Raw genomic sequence first — 19,312 nt, forward strand, 5'->3', positions numbered from 1 at the left:
CCAAAGGGAAGCCGCGGCTCCGTTTTCGAGCATTTCAGAAGCCAAACAGGCTTCTGGAGCAGATTTTGTTCGAGAACCAAGGTACCACTTTATTGTGAAATAAGCCTAAACACAAGTGGGATCTTCCATGGCATTAGAAACTTTGTGCCAGTACCATGAAGACCCTTTGCATGCACAGAACATGACTGGTAGATGCAAGCTCATTCCCCACCCACCCAAATACATGGAGAGAAAGGAACTATTTTCAGATTATACTATTTCTTAAATTACCACAAGAAACTATTTCTCATTACCATTTGCTGAGTAGAGTCAATGGAGCGCGAGGATCAGGATAAAAAGAAAGAGGCAGGAGTTGCAACATAACCGGGAAAGATGAAGGGTTTCTTAGCGTAAAATATTTTACCTAAGTAATTGGGGAAAAACAACAATATTAATACTTCATGTTTTAAAATTCAAGCCTCTTCCCTACTCCCAAATTCTGCTATTTTTGGTACAAAACATTTTTTAAAAAAATCTGGAGTGTTTTCTGAAATATTTACAAACGTACAGAAATACTGACACATCTTACTCATGTTGATAAAAATTGCGAAATCAGAGCTAAAAACCATTATGACTGTCCTTTTATTTTTGTTTTCAAAATAAGAGAGGGTCTTGAAAAAGAATGAGGTAGATTTAAGGTTTAAAAAAATTCTTTAAAAAGTATTGAAAGCATTATACGATGAGTAAAATGACAATATAGGCTATGGCGTAGTTTGAATGTGATGCTAAGCCAAAGCATGGCTAAACAAGAATGAGCAAACACACAGGTTCCCAGAGAGAAGATCACAGCTACTTCCCCCCTCTTCTGCTGTTGCTACCACTGTGCCTGAGAGGGGAAAGCATGAGGCTTGGACAGGCTTGTTCCCATCACAAGACATCACACTTTATCTGAACATCTGAACACAGTCTGTGTGAAATTTCATATATCCACAGCTATCAGGTTTTAATAGACCCATAAAGTTTAAAAGAACCTGGTGACTGCTGGTTTTAGCCTGCTTTTTCAGTTAATTCAGAAGACCTCAACAGGCCTGATAATGACATTAAGTACAGTCGTACCTCGGAAGTTGAACGGAATCCGTTCCAGAAATCTGTTCAACTTCCAAAACATTCAGAAACCAAGGCACAGTGGCGTTGCAACAGGGGGGCAGTGCACCCTGTGTTCCATGTCTGTGGGGGTAACAATAAGTCTCCCCGCAGGAGCTCACGGGGGCATGAGCAGCCATCACGCCAACACATGTGGAAGATCCTCTGTTCATGGCTGCAGCCACGAGCAGAGGATCCCAGAGCCAATGGCAAACCGCTAAGTACAGCGCATGTGTGGCATCGCAGGCATGCACTGTATGTAGCTACGCTCCAGCGCTGTACGGACGGTGCCGGGATACCTCCGTCGCCGCTACAGCCGCAAGCAGAGGATCCTGGCACAGTCCGTACGGCGCTGGAGTGGCGCCGGCAGCAAACCGCTATACAGCAAATGTGCAGCATCGCTATGTACGGCGCATGCGTTGTACGTAGCGATGCCGCACGTGCGCCCTATGTAACAATGCCTGCCCCGGGTGTCACGCTGCTTTCCTTCGCCCCTGCCAAGGCACGGCTTCCGATTGGCTGCAGGAAGCTCCTATAGCCAATTTGAAGCTGCGTAAGCTGCGTCGGATGTTCAGGTTCCAAAGAACATTCGCAAACCAGAACACTCACTTCCGGGTTTGCGGCGTTTGGGAGCCAGAACGTTTGAGTTGCAAGGCATTCGTCAACCAAGGTACAACTGTATAAGACAATGAGTATAAATACAATTTTCTGTTTTCAAAACCAAAAATGGAAGTAAGACAAGTGAGGAATTATGTCAAAAAGTTTTAATAAATCTAAAAATGGCCTCACCATGCTATTCATTGGTGCAGCTGCACTGAAGTTCAATGTGAGACCAAGCTCTGTAACCAAGTGGGGTAAAGGTAATGCAAAGGATTCTTCTTTATGATCCTTCTGATGAGACGCTTGAACAAGTTCCCCAATATTTCTCCTGTTGAGTTAATAAGAACATATATAAGAGAGGTTTCAAGACATCCCATTTCAATTTACTAGCTATGTCAACATTAGTGATAAATCGATCCATCCTCCTCCCTCCCAATTTTCGTTTTGGACAGATATCCTTTGTTTAGTTTAATCTCTTCATTCAGTTGCTTATAACTGTTTTACAGTGCTGTGAAATGGTTGTTATGCTTATTTCTTGGTGTGAGGCTGTGTAGTTTGTATTGTTTTATGTTTGGAAAATGTAATAAAAAGTATCAAAAAGAGCAAGAAAGTTTTGGCTTGCGATGTTATGACAGATCATCTCTTTCAGAGACAGAAATCTCCAAGAGCCTTCTAGTTATGGCCTTGTGTTTGCAATATGTTAGCATCTTCGGTTTCATCCTTTTATTTTAAATCTCCTACTAGAGATTCTGCAACACAGTACCAAACCTTTTTTTTTAAAAAGGAGTGACAGAACTGTAAATGTTTTACGGCCACTTACTGAAAATTTGACAATGAATTCTGCACACTTCTAAGGCTGATGCAATCTGATTCCTTCACTTCAGTGAAAGAATTATAATCACACACATTTGTTCCCTTCTTCAATGCAAAACCCTTGTTGGTTTTAACTATGGTTCAAGCATATGCTTCCCCCAGTTTTAACCATGGTGAATGCTAACCAGGGTCCATTATTGCTCAGGAACTACCTGGTTTAAAAACATCTGGTCAAAACCAATGCTGATGGTAAATGCCAAAGCTTCAGAAGCTCAGGTGGGCTGGCCACTGACACCTCTTTTAGACTTTGAAGGAGGAGGAGAAGTTTGGACTCGATATCCTGCCTTTCACTCCCCTTAAGAAGTCTCAAAGCAGCTAACAATCTCCTTTCCCTTCCTCCCCCACAACGAACACTCTGTGAGGTGAGTGAGGCTGAGAGACTTCAGAGAAGTATGAGTAGCCCAAGGTCACCCAGCAGCTGCACGTGGAGGAGCAGGGAATCGAACCCGGTTCACCAGATTACAAGTCCACCACTCTTAACCACTACACTACACTGGCTTCCAGTACTGGTTGTTATAGGAGGCAGCAGACCTCTTTGATGTGGCACCTTCCAGCCAAATCATTTCCTTTTCCCACTTGGGACATTGTAGCGAATGGAGTACTGTGACTGGAAGCAACTGAATGAGAGCCATTTTCTGCTGCTGTCACCAGTGACAGTAGTGAAGATGAAAGTTTCAGAAAATGAGAAGCAGCAAAAGGAAGTAATTGAAAGGTTGTAACCCCTGACTTCAGTGGTGGAGGCAAAGCATTTTTAAGAGATGAAAAGGGAGGTAGTCTGGAAACAGAAAAGGCCCACATAGGAAGGGGCACATTGCTAGGCACTATAAGGGGTCTCTCAATCTTGCAGCCTGAACTGTGGTTAAAGCTAGCAGGAGGTAGTATGGGGATTTAGGAGGACAGGGGGTACTGGAATGAAGCAGAAGATGCATGTAACATTATGGTCCAAGGCCTGTTCCCTTAACCATGCTTAAGGAATCAGGAGTGCTATGTCTGCACCCTCTGTAATGCATGATGTGACTATTTAGTATTAGCCCCTATATCATGGATTTTAACACGTTGACCGTAAGCATAGCAAGATTTTACCACTCTAATGCTGAAATTAAGAACATTCTGTATACACACCTGCAAATTTCATTGTGCTTAATTTTTTGCCATTTTTCATGGAGCTGATATGCAAGGTCAGAATCCACACTCCATGTAGAACTGTCCAGAGATAGGCTCCTTTCCCAAAGCAGATTTGCTAAAATAATAACATTCCATTTCATTGATACATAATATTTGTTTATTGCTTCTTTTGTTCCAAAATTTGATTTCAAGAAGTCATAAAGAGAGCACATTTAGAAATAGTATGACCAAAGCATAACAGCTCTTAAACACCGCCCCCCATATTTATGCACAAGACCACAAACTTCTTTTTTTAAAAAATATACCCCAATATTATTCTCTCCCTCTTGCACAATTTTCTGCCCCACCTTCCCTTTTAGGCTCTTGCAAAACCAGCACCCCTGTGAGCCATGCTCACAAATCTGCATTGCCTCTTTCCCCAGAACAAAAGCAGACTATCTAAAGCAGACTGACTTCACTATAAGATGTTCAACATAGCATGACCAGAAGGCTGCTAAAATCTACCAAGAAGTAGTTAGGCATTCAGAAAGAAATAATGTTTGCTTAAAAAAAATTAGTATCCATTAGTATCATAGATGGGAACACCCTTCTTTTCTGCTTTTACCTGTGTCTGACATTCGCAAGGAACAGTACACATCACGATGTGCTATGGCTTCAAAATGAAGATCTCCCTTCTGAAAAACATTGATTAAAGCACTAAATAAATTAACAAATATTGCAGGGGGTCGGATCCTTGGGGTCCCTTCCAACTCTTCAATTCTATGATTGTATTTAAGTCAGCATGTAAAGAACAACTCTATGGTTTTCAGTATTTCCCCACACCCATTGTTTTTAAAAATACAAACAATTAAGCCACTTTGCACTTAGATGGAAGTGATGTAAAGTGCTTGCACCTTAAACAATCTCCACTAGCTTTCAGAATCATGTGCACTTTCAACTTCCACCACTTAAAATAATATGCAAAGTGTTCCATAGTATCCTGGTTTGAGTTCTGCACCCTATTCAATACAATACAAAATGAATTCAGAAGGAATAATTGATGCTCCAGTGACTTTGTGTAAATTAAGACTTCATTCAACCATTTTCCTAACGAACATTTTCCTAACTTGAAATTTGGATAAACCTCCCAAAAAAATCTAATACTCTGAAAAGATAGTATCACTTCAAAAATTAATTATTACTCTATGAACTGTAAAGTATGCAAGTCAGAATATACTACTGTAAACATATGCAATGCAATACACTACCTGGGACAAAGCAGAATAAATTTGCAGCGGTATCTCGAATATCACTCCAATATTTGTGGCCACAAAAATATTGGAAAATAAACTTGTTACTGATTCTTTGATGTGGAGTTTCAAGGAAAACACATTCCAACATCCTGGAGGTAGAGTCAAAGGATCTGTGAAGTTCAGAACCTAATGGCAAAAAAACATCAGATCAAACCAAGTGCATATAAAGTACATCTACATGAAAAATCTTGCTCCGTTTGTTATCTTCTGCTTCTAATAATACACAGGGGAGTGGCAGATTGGGCCCTAGCTAAAGAAATTTATCTAATTATTCATGTATAAGCAGGGCTGCTTGCATTCCTTAACAGTCATGCTGTGCATGTATGGAATTTGGTAATGGGTGAAAAAATCAGCACCCTGACAGCCTCAAGGCTGCCATGAGGAAAGATTCGAAAAATGTACAGGCAATGCCTGGCAACATTTCAGAATACAGAAATGGGAAGATAAGCTATTCTCTTCATCTGGTCAGCTTGGGACTTTTATGCCCTGAATAAGCTCTTCCCAAATTCCACAACTAGCAGACTAAAATAAATACAAAGTAAGCAGTTTAATATAACTGTTCACAATTTATCAGCCAGCAACACAATTTAAACTTTTCTTGGTTCTTCTGAAGTAATTCTTTATTTTAGGGCTGAGTACACACACTCAGTATATAAATGGAGATTTTAATGAATTCGATGCTGATATACATTGCTAATTGTTTAAGGAAAAGTACCGTGAGGCTTACAAGAAAAACTCACCTTTAAAATATCCTTTGTTTCTCTTGAAACATATACGTCATTTAGCACAATGCTAAAATCAAAATTGTTGGTAAACCATATTAACCAAGATGCAGAAATACTGCGATGTGGTTCTATATAAAATACCGTTGCAAATGGATCGATTCCAACATACCTGTAGACAGAAAACAGTTCACTGCTGTTATTTACTTGCAAAAAATCACACCCTGCCTTATGGTCTAACCAGGATCTTTAAAGCGTACCTTTTTATTATTGCTGTTTATCTAATAATATTGTCTTATTTGATTATAATATTTCTGTATTGTTGCGTGTGCATATACATACATTTTTCAGACTTATAAACCACCTGGTGAGAGTAGCATGCCCTGGAAGTTGCATTAAGAATTATTCAAATGGACGAAATCAAAGTAAATATAAGGGTAAGATCACAAATTAGATAGGGCTGCTTCACATCTGCACACATCATTTGCATCACAGGTGAATATGTGAACTACTTCACTGAAAGCCTATTTGAAGGCAAGGAAGAAACTTCTATCCATGCTATTTGATTTGAACTATGTCTTCCACATGAGCCAGGACATCACGTGATGTTGTACTCACAAAGTGTGACTATGCACACTTCATAAGTAGAACATCTGAGAACATAGGTAAAGGTAAAGGGACCCCTGACCATTAGGCCCAGTCGTGACCGACTCTGAGGTTGCGGCGTTCATCTTGCTTTACTGGCTGAGGGAGCTGGCGTACAGCTGGTCATGTGGCCAGCATGACTAAGCCGCTTCTGGCGAACCAGAGCAGCACACAGAAATGCCATTTACCTTTCCGCCGGAGCGGGACCTATTTATCTACTTGCACTTTGACGTGCTTTCGAATTGCTAGGTTGAGAGGAGCAGGGACCGAACAATGGGAGCTCACCCCGTGGCGGGGATTCGAACTGCTGACCTTCTGATCGTCAAGTCCTAGGCTCTGTGGTTTAACCACAGCGCCACCCGCGTCCTGTCTGAGAACACAGCATGTGGTTCTTGTGTTTCTTTCCCTAGATCCACTACATTGGAAATGTCTCATACATAAGCTGGCTTGGTCATGTACACAGAATGGAAGATGGCAGGATTCCCAAAGATGTGTTTTATAGGGGGCTGGCTTCATGCACCAGGCCTGCTGGCTGATCAACTCTGTGTCATGAGACAAAGGTTCTTGAGAGCAGAAAAAGTAAGGCAAGGCCTACAAAATCATTCAAGCCTGCTAGTTGTAACCGTTTACAGCAAACTGCAAAGTCACTGTGACTCGTGACTTATCTTGAATGCCCTATAAAAGTAGCCAGGCTCTCTATGGGCCTCAGTCAGTCAGTGCCTGTTTGTCTCAGCCAGTGTGTGTATCTGTATTGTTTAAGGCATAGTGGCAGTAACTAAGACAATGCCTCGGTGAAGAGTTAGATAGCTGCTATGAGCACTCTGTGTATGCTCTTTGACTATACTGTTTATGAACAACTTTATTTTCTCAAGTAAAAGTTTTATTCTGTTTATAAAGAAGACTGCGAGATTAATTTACCACTGCGCAACACTCTGTGTTACAGAGATGTCTGCAAATGTGACACGAAGGCTGGCAACATTAACTCTGCCATGTGGAAATCACTTGCAGACAACCGCAGTGTCTGGAGACAGAAAGAAAGGTCATGTATCCACAGCAGTGACCGCTGGGAGAAGTGCAGAGAGAAGAAATGCCATGGTGTATTACTAACAGTGAAACCAGACACCTTCACTTGCCCCAGCTGCTATAAAACAGGGCTTCCCCTTATTAGTCTCTACAACCACCTCTCCAACAGTTTGACTTTACCCCCAAAGGTGTACTCTTCCATTGTCTCTCGAGACAGACAGCAATACAGTGGTACCTCGGGTTACATACGCTTCAGGTTACAGACTCCACTAACCCAGAAATAGTGCTTCAGGATGAGAACAGAAATTGTGTGGTGGTGGCGTGGCATCAGGAGGCCCCATTAGCTAAAGTGGTGTTTCAGGTTAAGAACAGTTTCAGGTTAAGAACGGACCTCCAGAACGAATTAAGTACTTAACCCGAGGTACCACTGTACATGGAAATCTCTATATGCCCTGGATATATAATGTGGAAGTGGGATTTGTAGAGCTCCATGACATTTAAAGAAGCCCTGCAAGTCATTTGTGCTCTGCCACATGAACTAGTCCAGAGCTAGTGCACCCTTCTGTTTTCACACAAATTACTATATAGAGCATGAACTTTAAAAAGTGTTCTCAACTTCTTTGCTTTGGTATATGTTTAATAATTTAAAATGGCAGCATTAAACAAAAAAACTCACCCTTCCATTACAGGATGGGAATGGCATGCTTTTGGCAAAGCTGTACTGTCTAACAGATTCGTCCTCTCATTAGCAGTGTGATTGCTTCCAGGGCCACACAACGTACCTGTGCCAAGGAAAACAGACATCTTATTGTAGCACACACTTTTTAATATATAGTCTGAGAATGTTGTTATTCTAAGGAGGCTAAATGCAGTGCTCTTGATTCAGCCTTATCTACATTTTGATGTTTTATTGGGTGTTCAAAGGGTTCCATTTTTCCTGCACAGTTATGCCAGTATCTCAGGATATATTACTGATTGGGATGGAATGTGATACAAATCAAACAAATGTGGGTTCAGAATGACTAAATCTCTCTCGTTATGAGAGATTTCTTGTCTGAGCTTTTGCAGGTTAACTCCAGAAGCATGTTCCACTGACTTCAATGGGGCTTAACCACATCAGCCCTATTATGTGCAATCAGGCTATACTACTGAATTCCTTCTTCTGTTTCTGCATCACAATAATGTGAGCCCATAGCCCATTTTTTTACTACAATTTTAAGAGCTTCTTTCCGCAACTGATGAACACCAGTGCATTGTTAGGTAATGTGGAGTTTCAGCAGACTGCAGTTCTATACCAAGTGCTGGAGGAGCAGAATTACAGATTGAAATACAAAGTTGCACAGAGTGACTCAGAAATAAAATGGAATTATTTTTTAATGCTCAAATACAAGCCAAATCTTGAGATCTGTGCACACTCCTAAAGCATTTGTCCTTGTTTATGAATAAAACCAAGGCATTTGTAAATTTCATAAACATAGTACGTAACATTGTGTTGTAGGTACATTGCACATAATAGATTTACAGCACAGCACTAAGTGCCATCAACTTTTGTGCATGTTACAAGCAGGCAAGCTTAAGTTGACAAGAATGCAAGTATTTCTGACAAGAATGCAATTATTTCATCTCCCCACACACCACTGCACAAAAAAATGTTTATTCCATGGCTTCAAGATGTCCTGAACTTTACATCTCTCTTTTTGGGGCTGCGGGGGGTGGGGTGGGGGGGGGAGAGATGTGCTAGAAGTGGTCATGAAAATGGACACTTAATATATAATCTTCAGAAAGTGTATCTGTTACATGCCATACCCTCTTTAATAAACTTTGTCATATTGTATAATGGGGAAGGTATACATCAGACTATGTTGTATTGAATACACTGTACCTTTACAAACAACAGAAGCAACTCTTGTGAAATTTGTGGTCAGTGATGGCAGCAATATTGGCTCAAACTGCACAGAAAATTTTCCTTCCTGTGACAAGTGTTTTACATCCTACAAAGAAATCACATTACATTAGTATAATGCTATAACTGCCTTAGCTGCTGTGAAGTTCATCTTCACGACAATTTAAACTGCAATTTGTCAGATCAAATCTCAAATCATCTACATTCACCCAAGGATAGTTCTTAAGCTAATTATGATACTCTTAACAATCAGATGTGGATCCCTTTTGTGAATCTGATAAAAGCTATAGACTCATTTCCCAGAAAAATGCACACAAACATATACATACACAATTTTACATGCAGTTTCATTTACAACATTGGGTGGGATAAATTGCACCCGGTTCAAGGAACCCCTGAAGCCATCCATGGACTCCCTAGGGTTCCCTGGACCACAAGTTAAGAACCCCTGTACTAAATTATATATATTTTTAAAAGTTACCTGCACATAAAGAAGGTTGCTCCCTGAATGCAACACATACAAGACTACTGGGGAATCATCTGTTCAAAAAAAGAATAACAGTCAAAAGGTCAAACCATATTTCTGTCCATTACTGCAAGAACATACTATATCAATGAAACATACATGCAGACACATCTTGGACTTACCAGAGGTCTGTGTTTTGTCCATTGCTACATAAACTACAAAAAGGTTTTCCAGTAAGTACTGTCTAAGGTCCACAAATCCATGTTGCATATTTTCCATTTTGACCATTAAGCTTATCTCTAGCAGCATTAGGCCATCAGATGCAAAGCAGCAACTCTAATGCAAAACAGAAAGGGAAATCCAAAAAATTATTCACATGAGAACAATCAGAATGATTCATTCAGAACTGCAAGACTTTGACGTGCTTTCGAACTGCTAGGTTGGCAGGAGCAGGGACCAGGATGGGTGAGTACATAAGTGTAAATAGACATGTACACACAGTTTTCTAACGTGACCATTATATCTTTCTTCTAAAAGTTAGTTTAGCACCTTCAAAAGAGAATTACCGTAAATCTACAGGCATATATGGACAGTGGACAAGGCAGAACTCCACTTCTTAATCCACAAAAGTATATTCCAGTAAGAGTATGACTTTTAACTGTTAGGCACTTCTTGACATGGAATGGCAACAGGGGTGCCAACTTAAATAAAATATTGGGGGGGCAGGTAAACCCCACCCTACATAATCGATCACATGATGCGGTGCATGCACACCATTTGAAGGGCAGTGCCCATAAACTTAAGGGGGGCAGCCCCCTCAATTATTTTACGGGGGGGGGGGGGCGAAAACCACTTGGCCCCTAGGAGTTGGCTCCTATGAATGGTAAAATGTGGGAACTGGTGGCAAGAAACTTTGAGCTAATCTTCAGGTCACACTGATGACAAGCAAAGGACAGTCTGTCTTATACTGTACATCTTTAAATATATGATAGATTGTATGTATGTATATATGCGATGTAAGCAAACAGGAAATCACAGAATTTATGTTCTAAAATAGGCAGAGTGGTTTTCTAAGTTGTGTGTGATAGAGGTAAAGAGGCAGAATCTAAAAAGGAAGCAGTCATGCTGGAAGAAAACAGATACACTGAATTAAAGTTACTGTGAGCAGATAGAGCCTAGGTCAATATGGTAGTTGGTAATTTCCCGTAGAGAAAATATTTGGGAATAAGCAAAGATTTGGGAATAAGAAATATCCAATCTAGATGGTGAATGGCTCAATGAATCCATGCAGTTCCAACCTGAATATTGTTGTCTTCCTTATAAAGACAACAATATTCAGATTGGAACTGCATGGATTCGTTGAGCCATTCATCATCTAGATTGGATCTACTTGATGGCATGCAGCCATAAAAATAGCACAGCTAAGACATAGTCCTCATAATGATGTTATGGCTTTTTGCACGGTCAGCATCAGATTTGGCATAAGACATTCTTAACGACCAAAGACAGGCTGCAATTCAAAAAGTGAATGATGCCAGTCAGATCACAGTTGGCAAGATCAATGGGGGAAATTCCCAAAGAATTCAATGCACTACATAGAGTGTACCAACATAATTTGCTCATTATGCCAGCATACACAGGATGAAAGGGATCAGTGCTTTGAGGAAGTAACGCTCCAACTACAGAGTAATCTCAGCATACAATATCACTTAAGCACCTACTTCCCAGTGCAGTGTCACATAGAATCACAGAACGGTAGAGTTGAAAGTGACCCCCGAGAGTCATTTGGTCCAACTCCTTGCTCTGCAGGAATCTCAACCAAAACATCCATACCCCGGGTTAGCTCTTCCATGGAATAGACCTAAAGTTGTCACAGAAGCTAAAATATCCTGAATTAGCCTTAAGGATTCACCCTTGTTCAGATACGTTGATGCCCCCAAAACAGTAAGTAAAGGCTACTTCAAGACCATAGCTGAGTCCAGCTCAACTAGCTTAGCTGTGTGTGGCTGGTGTAGTCTCTGATTTAGGAAGAAAAGTATACACCGTACCTTAAAATGCTGATACAATTTGTTAAGTAATCGGCATTCAAGACGAACTTTTAAGTGACTGACATTCCTAGTTTCTGCCTGGAAAAACAAACAAAAAACCAGAGTCAAAGAAGGTCAAACCAGTATGGTGTGTAGACATGTGATGGAGTGCTTAGAATGTTAGACTAGGACCAGGTTTCAGATCCTGACTTGCCTGTGACGCTCACTGGGTAATTTTGAACCAGTGTCTGTCCGTCTGCTAGGGTTATTGTGAGGATGGGAGGGGGAAAGCAATGTATGCCATCTTGAGCTCCTTAGATAAAAGTGTTATAATAAATGTGATAATGAACTCTACATTTTTATTATCAGCAACCTTGACAATTATATAATTCTGACAACTTTTTATAGTTGCCTTCTGTGTTTTACGTGGTCGATTACATTGCTACATACCTAAAATATTTTAGCAAATTCAACCATATGCCAAAAAACGGATCTATTTTCAAACAAATATGGCAACTTATGGTCCTAAATTTGGTCCTCAAGGATACTTAAGAGCTTGTATACTCTATATAAATCAAGTATTTTGAAATTAAATTCACTAATGAACAGTACCATTGCCAAAGTCAGCTTTCCATTATACCAATTTATTTTCTGGTTAAGAATCCTTTCAAATACCCATGAGGGGGAGCTATAGCACATCTAATCATACCATTATTTAACCGTTTAATTATTTGCTGATTCTTTTTTTCAAATGTGAATCTCAATTTCTTCTCCTAAACCCACCACATTTTGCAGGAATTCAAGGTCAAAAGGTGGGAACAATAAATGGTTTTGTCAGTTATAGATACATGAGAACCATCAGAAACCTTCACATAAACATTCACAATGAACAGCCACTTATCCATGCAATAAGAATTGCAGAACATCTTCGGTGCCAACTCTCAAAGAACAGAGTATCTTCTATGTAGCTGTTATGTTACAGAATAAAGTGCCTTAGTGTTATTAACGCTAAAGCCAGTACACTTCTGTTGCCACATTTAATATAGCAAACCTGTTCCCCTTGCTTCTGCCACAGCAGGCAGAGCCAGTGATCGAGTTTGCAATAATTTCATAAAGCATTTAAAGTAACTTTAAGGGATAAATAAATACAAATCCATCCTTTCCTCTGTGTGTGTTTTAAATACTTGCAAACAAAACTTTGATCTGTGCAAAGCAGACGTGGCTCAAACCAGATTATGAAAATCATTGTTGCTGCTGCTGCTGCTGGACAAGCAGCAGAACAATTACATAGATGTTTCCCAACAAGGAAGACCCACAAGCATTGTTACACATTTCAGTAACGGTAGGCATGTTTGTTTTTGCGCTCACGTAGCTTCTCCCTTTATAAAATGCATGTAATGCTTCCAGTCAAGTTTTCAAGTATAAACTCAGCAAGATGACATCCCAGCTGGCACTGGCCTAGCAACCATTAGAGAAAAACTAGCCTAATCTTTAGCTGTAGATTTCAAGATTATTTGACTTCGAAGATTCTAACAACAATATTTTAACACCAGATTTTTATTTTTTTTTAAATGTACAAATGAGGAGCTGGGTCGCAATATGAAAGAAACTTGCTGTGGCAAAGGATTCAGGTAGGTAGCTGTGTTGGTCTGACACAGTCGAAATAAATAAATAAAATTTAAAAATATCCAGTAGCACCTTAGAGACCAACTAAGTTTGTTCTGGGTATAAGCTTTTGTGTGCATGGTATCTGAAGAAGTATGCATGCACATGAAAGCTTATGCCCAGAACAAACTTAGCTGGTCTCTAAGGTGCTACTGGACAATTCTTTAAATTTTAAAATTTATTTGCTGTGGCAAAGTTAGGAAAGAGACCCTGAGCAACACTCTTAAAAAAACACACTAATTTTGAATGCCAGGTCCTGCCTGGAAATGCTGGAAATAGTACTGGAACCTACAGTCTCCAGTGCGACAACTCTGGACACAATGGCACTGCGCAGGATTTGTCCTGCTGACTGCAAGACCTCGAGTCCCCCCCTCACACACACACTAATCATGAGGTAGTTGAGGGTGGTTACCTATTCCCCTTGAGAAGTACATAGAACTAGGGGGAGGAAACTGGTTTATCTGTTGCCCTTTCCCCACTTCCTCTTTCACCTCTAGGTGCTTTTTAAAGCTCAGACTGCTACGCGAGCTGCTGATCTGAGCCTTGAAGAGGAAGTGGAGAGAATGTGTTGCTTTCTCTCTGTCTGTTTCTTTTTTCTTGGGCTGGTGGGGTGGGGAGCAGGTAGAGAATCCAGAGAGAAAAGCAAGATGCTGAAATTAAATACTCTATTCTCAAGGGTTTATCACAAGACATTGTGTGTGGGGGGGCCATAGATTTGGAATACACAAAGGAGCTTATTCAAATCCTGGCCTCTTCTGATCTGCATAGCCTGTCTGTTTGGTCCACATCAGGGTTTACCAACATTTTGGGGCTGGGGGGCCAGATTTGGGGGGGTTTGAGTGTGTGTTATAGGGCACGAAGAATGAAGGTTACTTCCGTACATTTTGCCTGGTATGCAATTTTTGTTTTGTTTTGTTATTATACTTCCATTTGCCTACAAATCTAGATATACAGTGGTACCTTGCAAGACGAATTCCTCGCAAGACGAAAAACGCGCAAGACGAAAGAGTTTACTGTTTTTTGAGTCATTCTGCAAGACAAATTTCCCTATGGGCTTGCTTCGCAAGACGAAACGTCTTGCGAGTTCTTGCGAGTTTGTTTCCTTTTTCTTAAAGCCGCTAAGCCGCTAATAGCCATGCTTCGCAAGACAAAAAAACCGCAAGACGAAGAGACTCGCGGAACGGATTAATTTCGTCTTGCGAGGCACCACTGTAATCAGCAATGAGAAGTAAGAAATATTGTTATTCCAAAGAGCAGCTACTTCTAGTGTACCGTCATACCTCTTGTTGTGTTTGCTTCACGTTGCGGATTTTCGGGTTGCAAACGCGGCAAACCCAGAAGTGTATACTTCCGGGTTTCGCCCCACGTGCATGTGCAGAAGCGTTCTGCATGCTTCGCACATGCGTAGAAGCGCTCTATCCTGCTCCACGCTTGCGCAGAAGCGCAGCACTAGTTGCAGACTTTTCGGGGTGCAAATGGCACCCCGGAACAGATCGTGTCTGCAACTAGAGGTACCACTGTACTGGAGAGCAGCAAAGGGCAACGCAGGAAATGAAACAAGGACATGTGTGCATAGTACCTGGGGTTTCAGTGGTCAGTGGTCAACTGTGCAACTCACAGGAATGATTATTGTTCCTCCATTTGTACTGTTGCAGAGCGAGATGCTATCAACAATACTACTATCTCCCTCCCCACTACAATATTCTGCCAAGAATCAACAACAATAGCCCTTAAAACCCCATGGTACCATTTCCATTAACATTAAACAGAAAGCTGAGGTACAGTTCTTTCTGAAAAACAAAGCAACCTTACATGGTCCCTAAAATATAACTTTTTTAAAAAAAAGTTACTATACCAGTGTCTGTGAGATCTGGATACTGTTGATATGTGGAAGCAGTAAATAAGTATTTGCTAGCTGCTTTCTAGAGTCTTCTGAAATGGTCCTTGAAGTTCCTGTTCCAAAGACCTGGTGTAAAACAGTACATTACATTCACTATTTTCAAACAAAAATAACATGCTTTAGCATGTTACATGCTAAAATAGCAGAATATATTGAAATTATTCAGTAACACACCTGCACCAAATGTTCATATATAAAAACATTTCCAGAGTGCAAGGCCTCTCTGCACAATGGTTTACAACATTTTCCCCCTGTTTATTGCTTCTTCAGCAATATTTTAAAAATTGGGGAAAAGGTTCTGCTTCACTAGGTGATTCCAGGCAATTGGGGATGACAGTCAATGTGATTATATTAATGCCATGTGGTCAGTAAGATATGGCATGTGGTGACATCACAATGTCAATTCAGAGTGAAGGCGATTTCTGTTTGAGCATGAACTAAAAAAAAATGTCCAGACCACAGCTACCATATTGAACCATTTTAGACAATTTTATATGCCGTTCCTGAAAGTACCACTTTTCATCTACCTGGGCCAGGTCTGATAAACATAAAAAGAGTAAGAACAAATCTAGGCATTTTATGCATCAAATAGCAAAAGATGCATTAAAATGTGAATAGGACTTTCACAATGAATAATGTGACAGAAGTCTCCAAATAGGCTGCTGAGGGGAAACTGAAAGATAAGTGTACTAACATTTGTTTCTGCTATTTAGATGGTTATATAGTATTTTACTTGGACAGTGGCTTTCTATATGAGATTTCTAAGGAAGAGGGAATTCCTTGCTGAAGTGGTTCCGCAGTGCAAGTTATGAAACTAAAGCAAGGAGATCAAAGACAGAACAGTCTTTTAAACTAATGATTGTGGTTCCATAAGTCCACTTTTCTGACAAGTGTTACACAAAAATCCGCTCTCTTGAGCTCTTATGAACTAGGACTTGGAGAAAGCAAAAAATAAATAATGTATATATATATCTCTCTCTGCGGCAATAATCCAAACCAAACGGACAATTTCCCCTTCCCTCACAGAAGCTGGACTGTTTGGTTCCTAAGGCAACTGAAGAGAATCAAGAGGAGTGAAGGCACCAGTGGCAGGAAATTTACTAGAGTAAATTAACATTCCAGGGTAGCCACAGTTGCTTGGTCAAGAAGAACCAGAGGCTTTGCCACCTCAGACACAATGCAAGTGAGATTACCATTTCACAAAAATTAACATGGCAATTTTTAAAAATTATTATTATTATTTACAACTTTACGATCTCTGAAGCCTAGAACTCATTCATTTGCCTTAGTACATGCAAAAAAAGGGAAATGGGCATAGCAGATGCAGTGTGGGTTGGTGGCTGCAAGAGAGGTGATCACAGGGGAACAGCAGACAGATGTGAAGGAACCTCCTCCAGCATTATTTGCATGACTTTCAGTGCATGTTTATTCAGAAGTGTTGGTGAGGCTGTGGGAAAGTATTTCTAGCACTTATTCATGAGATGGGTGCTATAAACAAACGAGGGGGCTAAATACAGAAGAATTTATACTATATTTGGGGGTCTTGGGTATTGCTGCCTGAACAATTCAAATTAATAACTACACCAGGTGTCACAAGAGCAACTACAGCTGCAGTTTTCTAATACATCTGAAGCACTTTCATGTAGCACATAGTTTTACATAAGAAAAAGGTGAAGGAAACTTTTGTACTAGATATGTAATTATTTAGAAACTTTTATGATGAAGGCTCAAGTTTTAAAAGCATATTATTATATTATATTATATTATATTATATTATATTATATTATATTATATTATATTATAATTTACACAAGTAAATATTATTTTTTCTTCTTTTTAAAGCCCAGTTAAATGTTACTAACCTTTTGTTTCTCTATTATTTTAAAATTTTTATTCACAAATTCCACAGTAAACTGTTTTTTTAGAACTCCTTACAGATCCCTTCAGTTTATCAATGAAGTGTTATTGATCCAAGAAGTAGAGTGTGTGCAAACCTGTAACACAATCCAGATCACTGAGAAAATTCTCTTCTGCTAGTCCCTTTGAAGTGAGTGCAGCTGAAGGGTGGGTGTGTTTATTGGGTTGGTTTTATTTTTATTATTCATTTCATGTTTTTATATTGTGATTTTATGTTGCAACCCCCCCCCCCGAGACCTGTGGGCATAGGGTGGTATACAAATTTAATAAGTAAATAATGAATGAAGATCCCAAATTGTCTTATACATGCACAATGCAAACTGGTGTACAACACCAAATTTTGCATGCAAAGTTTGAGATCATAGTGAATGCCAAGAGCCCTACTGGTTCTAACCAAAGGTCCAACTAGTCACATTATGCCCTCTTACATGGTCAATAAAATGTGTATGGGAAGCGTGCAAGAATGACACATGTGCAATAGCAGTCCCCTGCTTGTGCTGCTCAGCAACTGCCATTCAAATACAATGCAGCCCTTACTGCACAAGGATGATGAGCAAAGGCACAGCCACACCCAGCCTCTGCTTCAACTGAGGAGTCTTTAACTCATCATGGTTTGGAAGGAGCAGGAAGGCTTTGTGTAGTACACTGCAGTCATCCTGGCTCCAGCAAGCGATATGTGCTATAAGATCCAGATGTCACTGCATAGATAATGGCAGCATTGCCTTAGTTCTCCAATCTACTGAGGTACAGCCTAGGAAGACCTTCAGTTATAAAACTGAGGCATAATTCCTTGTATAATCTGTATAACACGGATTTTCTGGATGTCTCTACACTTTTTTCTGTAGCAGCAAATAAATCATGGACAAGCAGGGCTACATATACTTTTAGAACTACTGTATTTAATTGTCTGTAATGCTTAACATGGAATACAAATCTTCTCCCCCCCCCCCCGGGTTAGAAAGGCTTACTTGAAAATGTACCTACAGGATGGTTGTCTTCAACTACCAGAGGGGAAAGTCGCCCACTTGTTTCTTCTCCAACACAAATGTAGAAAAATTTTAAGCCATTTGGGACCAGAAAAACAGACCCCTTAAAGCTTCAGTCCCTTGGAAATCATAATGCTCTCTGCAAGTATTATTTATTCATGACCAAGAACTGCTGGCAATGTTTCCTGGTTTTGCCCACTATTACGTCATTTGAAAAACAAATTACCTTCTAAATCTCAAACTGATGAACAAAAGATTACCTGATATGAAAATATTCCATGAGATGAGGTATTTATAAATAATGTACTTTCAAAACTGCCTTCTTCTAATGGAAGAAACAGTACTCTGAAACAATTTTTTCCCATTGCTGGAATCACCTACAGATAAAATAAAAGTATCTGGTGTTCAATAGAATTAATTGCATTAATTTTATTACAGACTTGTAAATTTTAAAAAGTGGGTCACCACCCACCCCTTGCCCCACTAGACTAAATATAGTGACAGTGGTCCATAGCCGCCATGCTCCCCTGCACCTTCCTATATGTAGTCTGAAGAGCAAAATGATACAAGGAGGGGCAGCTATAAAGAGACTGCATGCTAAGACAGAGGCTGGCTTCCAATGCAGCACTAAAACATGACTTAGCATTATAATCGTAACAACCAGGAACCTCAGGCTCATATGCCCCCTCCTCCCTTTTCCTACACGTCACAATGAGAAGCTTTCAATCATGGTTAGCAGCAAACCATAGTAGCTTGCCAATGTACCCAAACTTATATAACCACCACTATTTAACTTAAACCAGGATTGCAAGTCACTTTACTTACAGAGATACAGTCTGGACCCAACCCAATCATGGTTTAGCATGATATGAATCATAGCTGTCAACTTTCAGATTTGAAAATAAGGGGTCAGCAGCCTCACCTGTCCTGGGGACAGTCTGCGGGATATTTAACAATCCGGGATAGCAGCAGGAAGAAGTGGGAAACGGCACTGGAATAAGGTAATTTCCTGCCCCCCAAAAAGGGAAGGTTGACAGCTATGATAT

At 40.1% G+C, this 19,312-nt stretch overlaps 1 protein-coding gene and 1 long non-coding RNA gene across 6 annotated transcripts in view; one reads left to right on the plus strand and one right to left on the minus strand.

Annotated features, from left to right (window-relative positions):
- Positions 1-19,312, minus strand: part of TMEM131L (transmembrane 131 like) — a 72,811-nt gene that overhangs the window by 18,887 nt on the left and 34,612 nt on the right. For 4 of the 5 annotated variants that reach the window (XM_081208314.1, XM_081208313.1, XM_081208312.1 and 1 more), the window contains exons 6-18: positions 18,527-18,643; positions 15,319-15,429; positions 11,820-11,897; positions 9,954-10,107; positions 9,787-9,845; positions 9,285-9,393; positions 8,079-8,184; positions 5,753-5,906; positions 4,968-5,138; positions 4,325-4,394; positions 3,718-3,835; positions 1,912-2,050; positions 294-403 (exon numbers count right to left, since the gene is read on the minus strand). In XM_081208314.1, coding sequence (XP_081064440.1) covers positions 294-403; positions 1,912-2,050; positions 3,718-3,835; positions 4,325-4,394; positions 4,968-5,138; positions 5,753-5,906; positions 8,079-8,184; positions 9,285-9,393; positions 9,787-9,845; positions 9,954-10,107; positions 11,820-11,897; positions 15,319-15,429; positions 18,527-18,643 — 1,496 coding nt within the window. The remainder of the gene's footprint in view (positions 1-293; positions 404-1,911; positions 2,051-3,717; positions 3,836-4,324; positions 4,395-4,967; positions 5,139-5,752; positions 5,907-8,078; positions 8,185-9,284; positions 9,394-9,786; positions 9,846-9,953; positions 10,108-11,819; positions 11,898-15,318; positions 15,430-18,526; positions 18,644-19,312) is intronic. The other variant, XM_081208315.1, reaches the window with a different exon arrangement.
- On the plus strand, positions 11,904-15,301 carry LOC308594937. The gene is made up of 3 exons (XR_014011690.1): positions 11,904-13,016; positions 13,071-14,419; positions 14,683-15,301. It is a non-coding gene; the product is annotated as an uncharacterized lncRNA (long non-coding RNA).

Source organism: Podarcis bocagei, assembly GCF_964188305.1.
Source record: "Podarcis bocagei genome assembly, chromosome: 9".
Classification (NCBI taxonomy): Eukaryota; Metazoa; Chordata; class Lepidosauria; order Squamata; family Lacertidae; genus Podarcis; species Podarcis bocagei.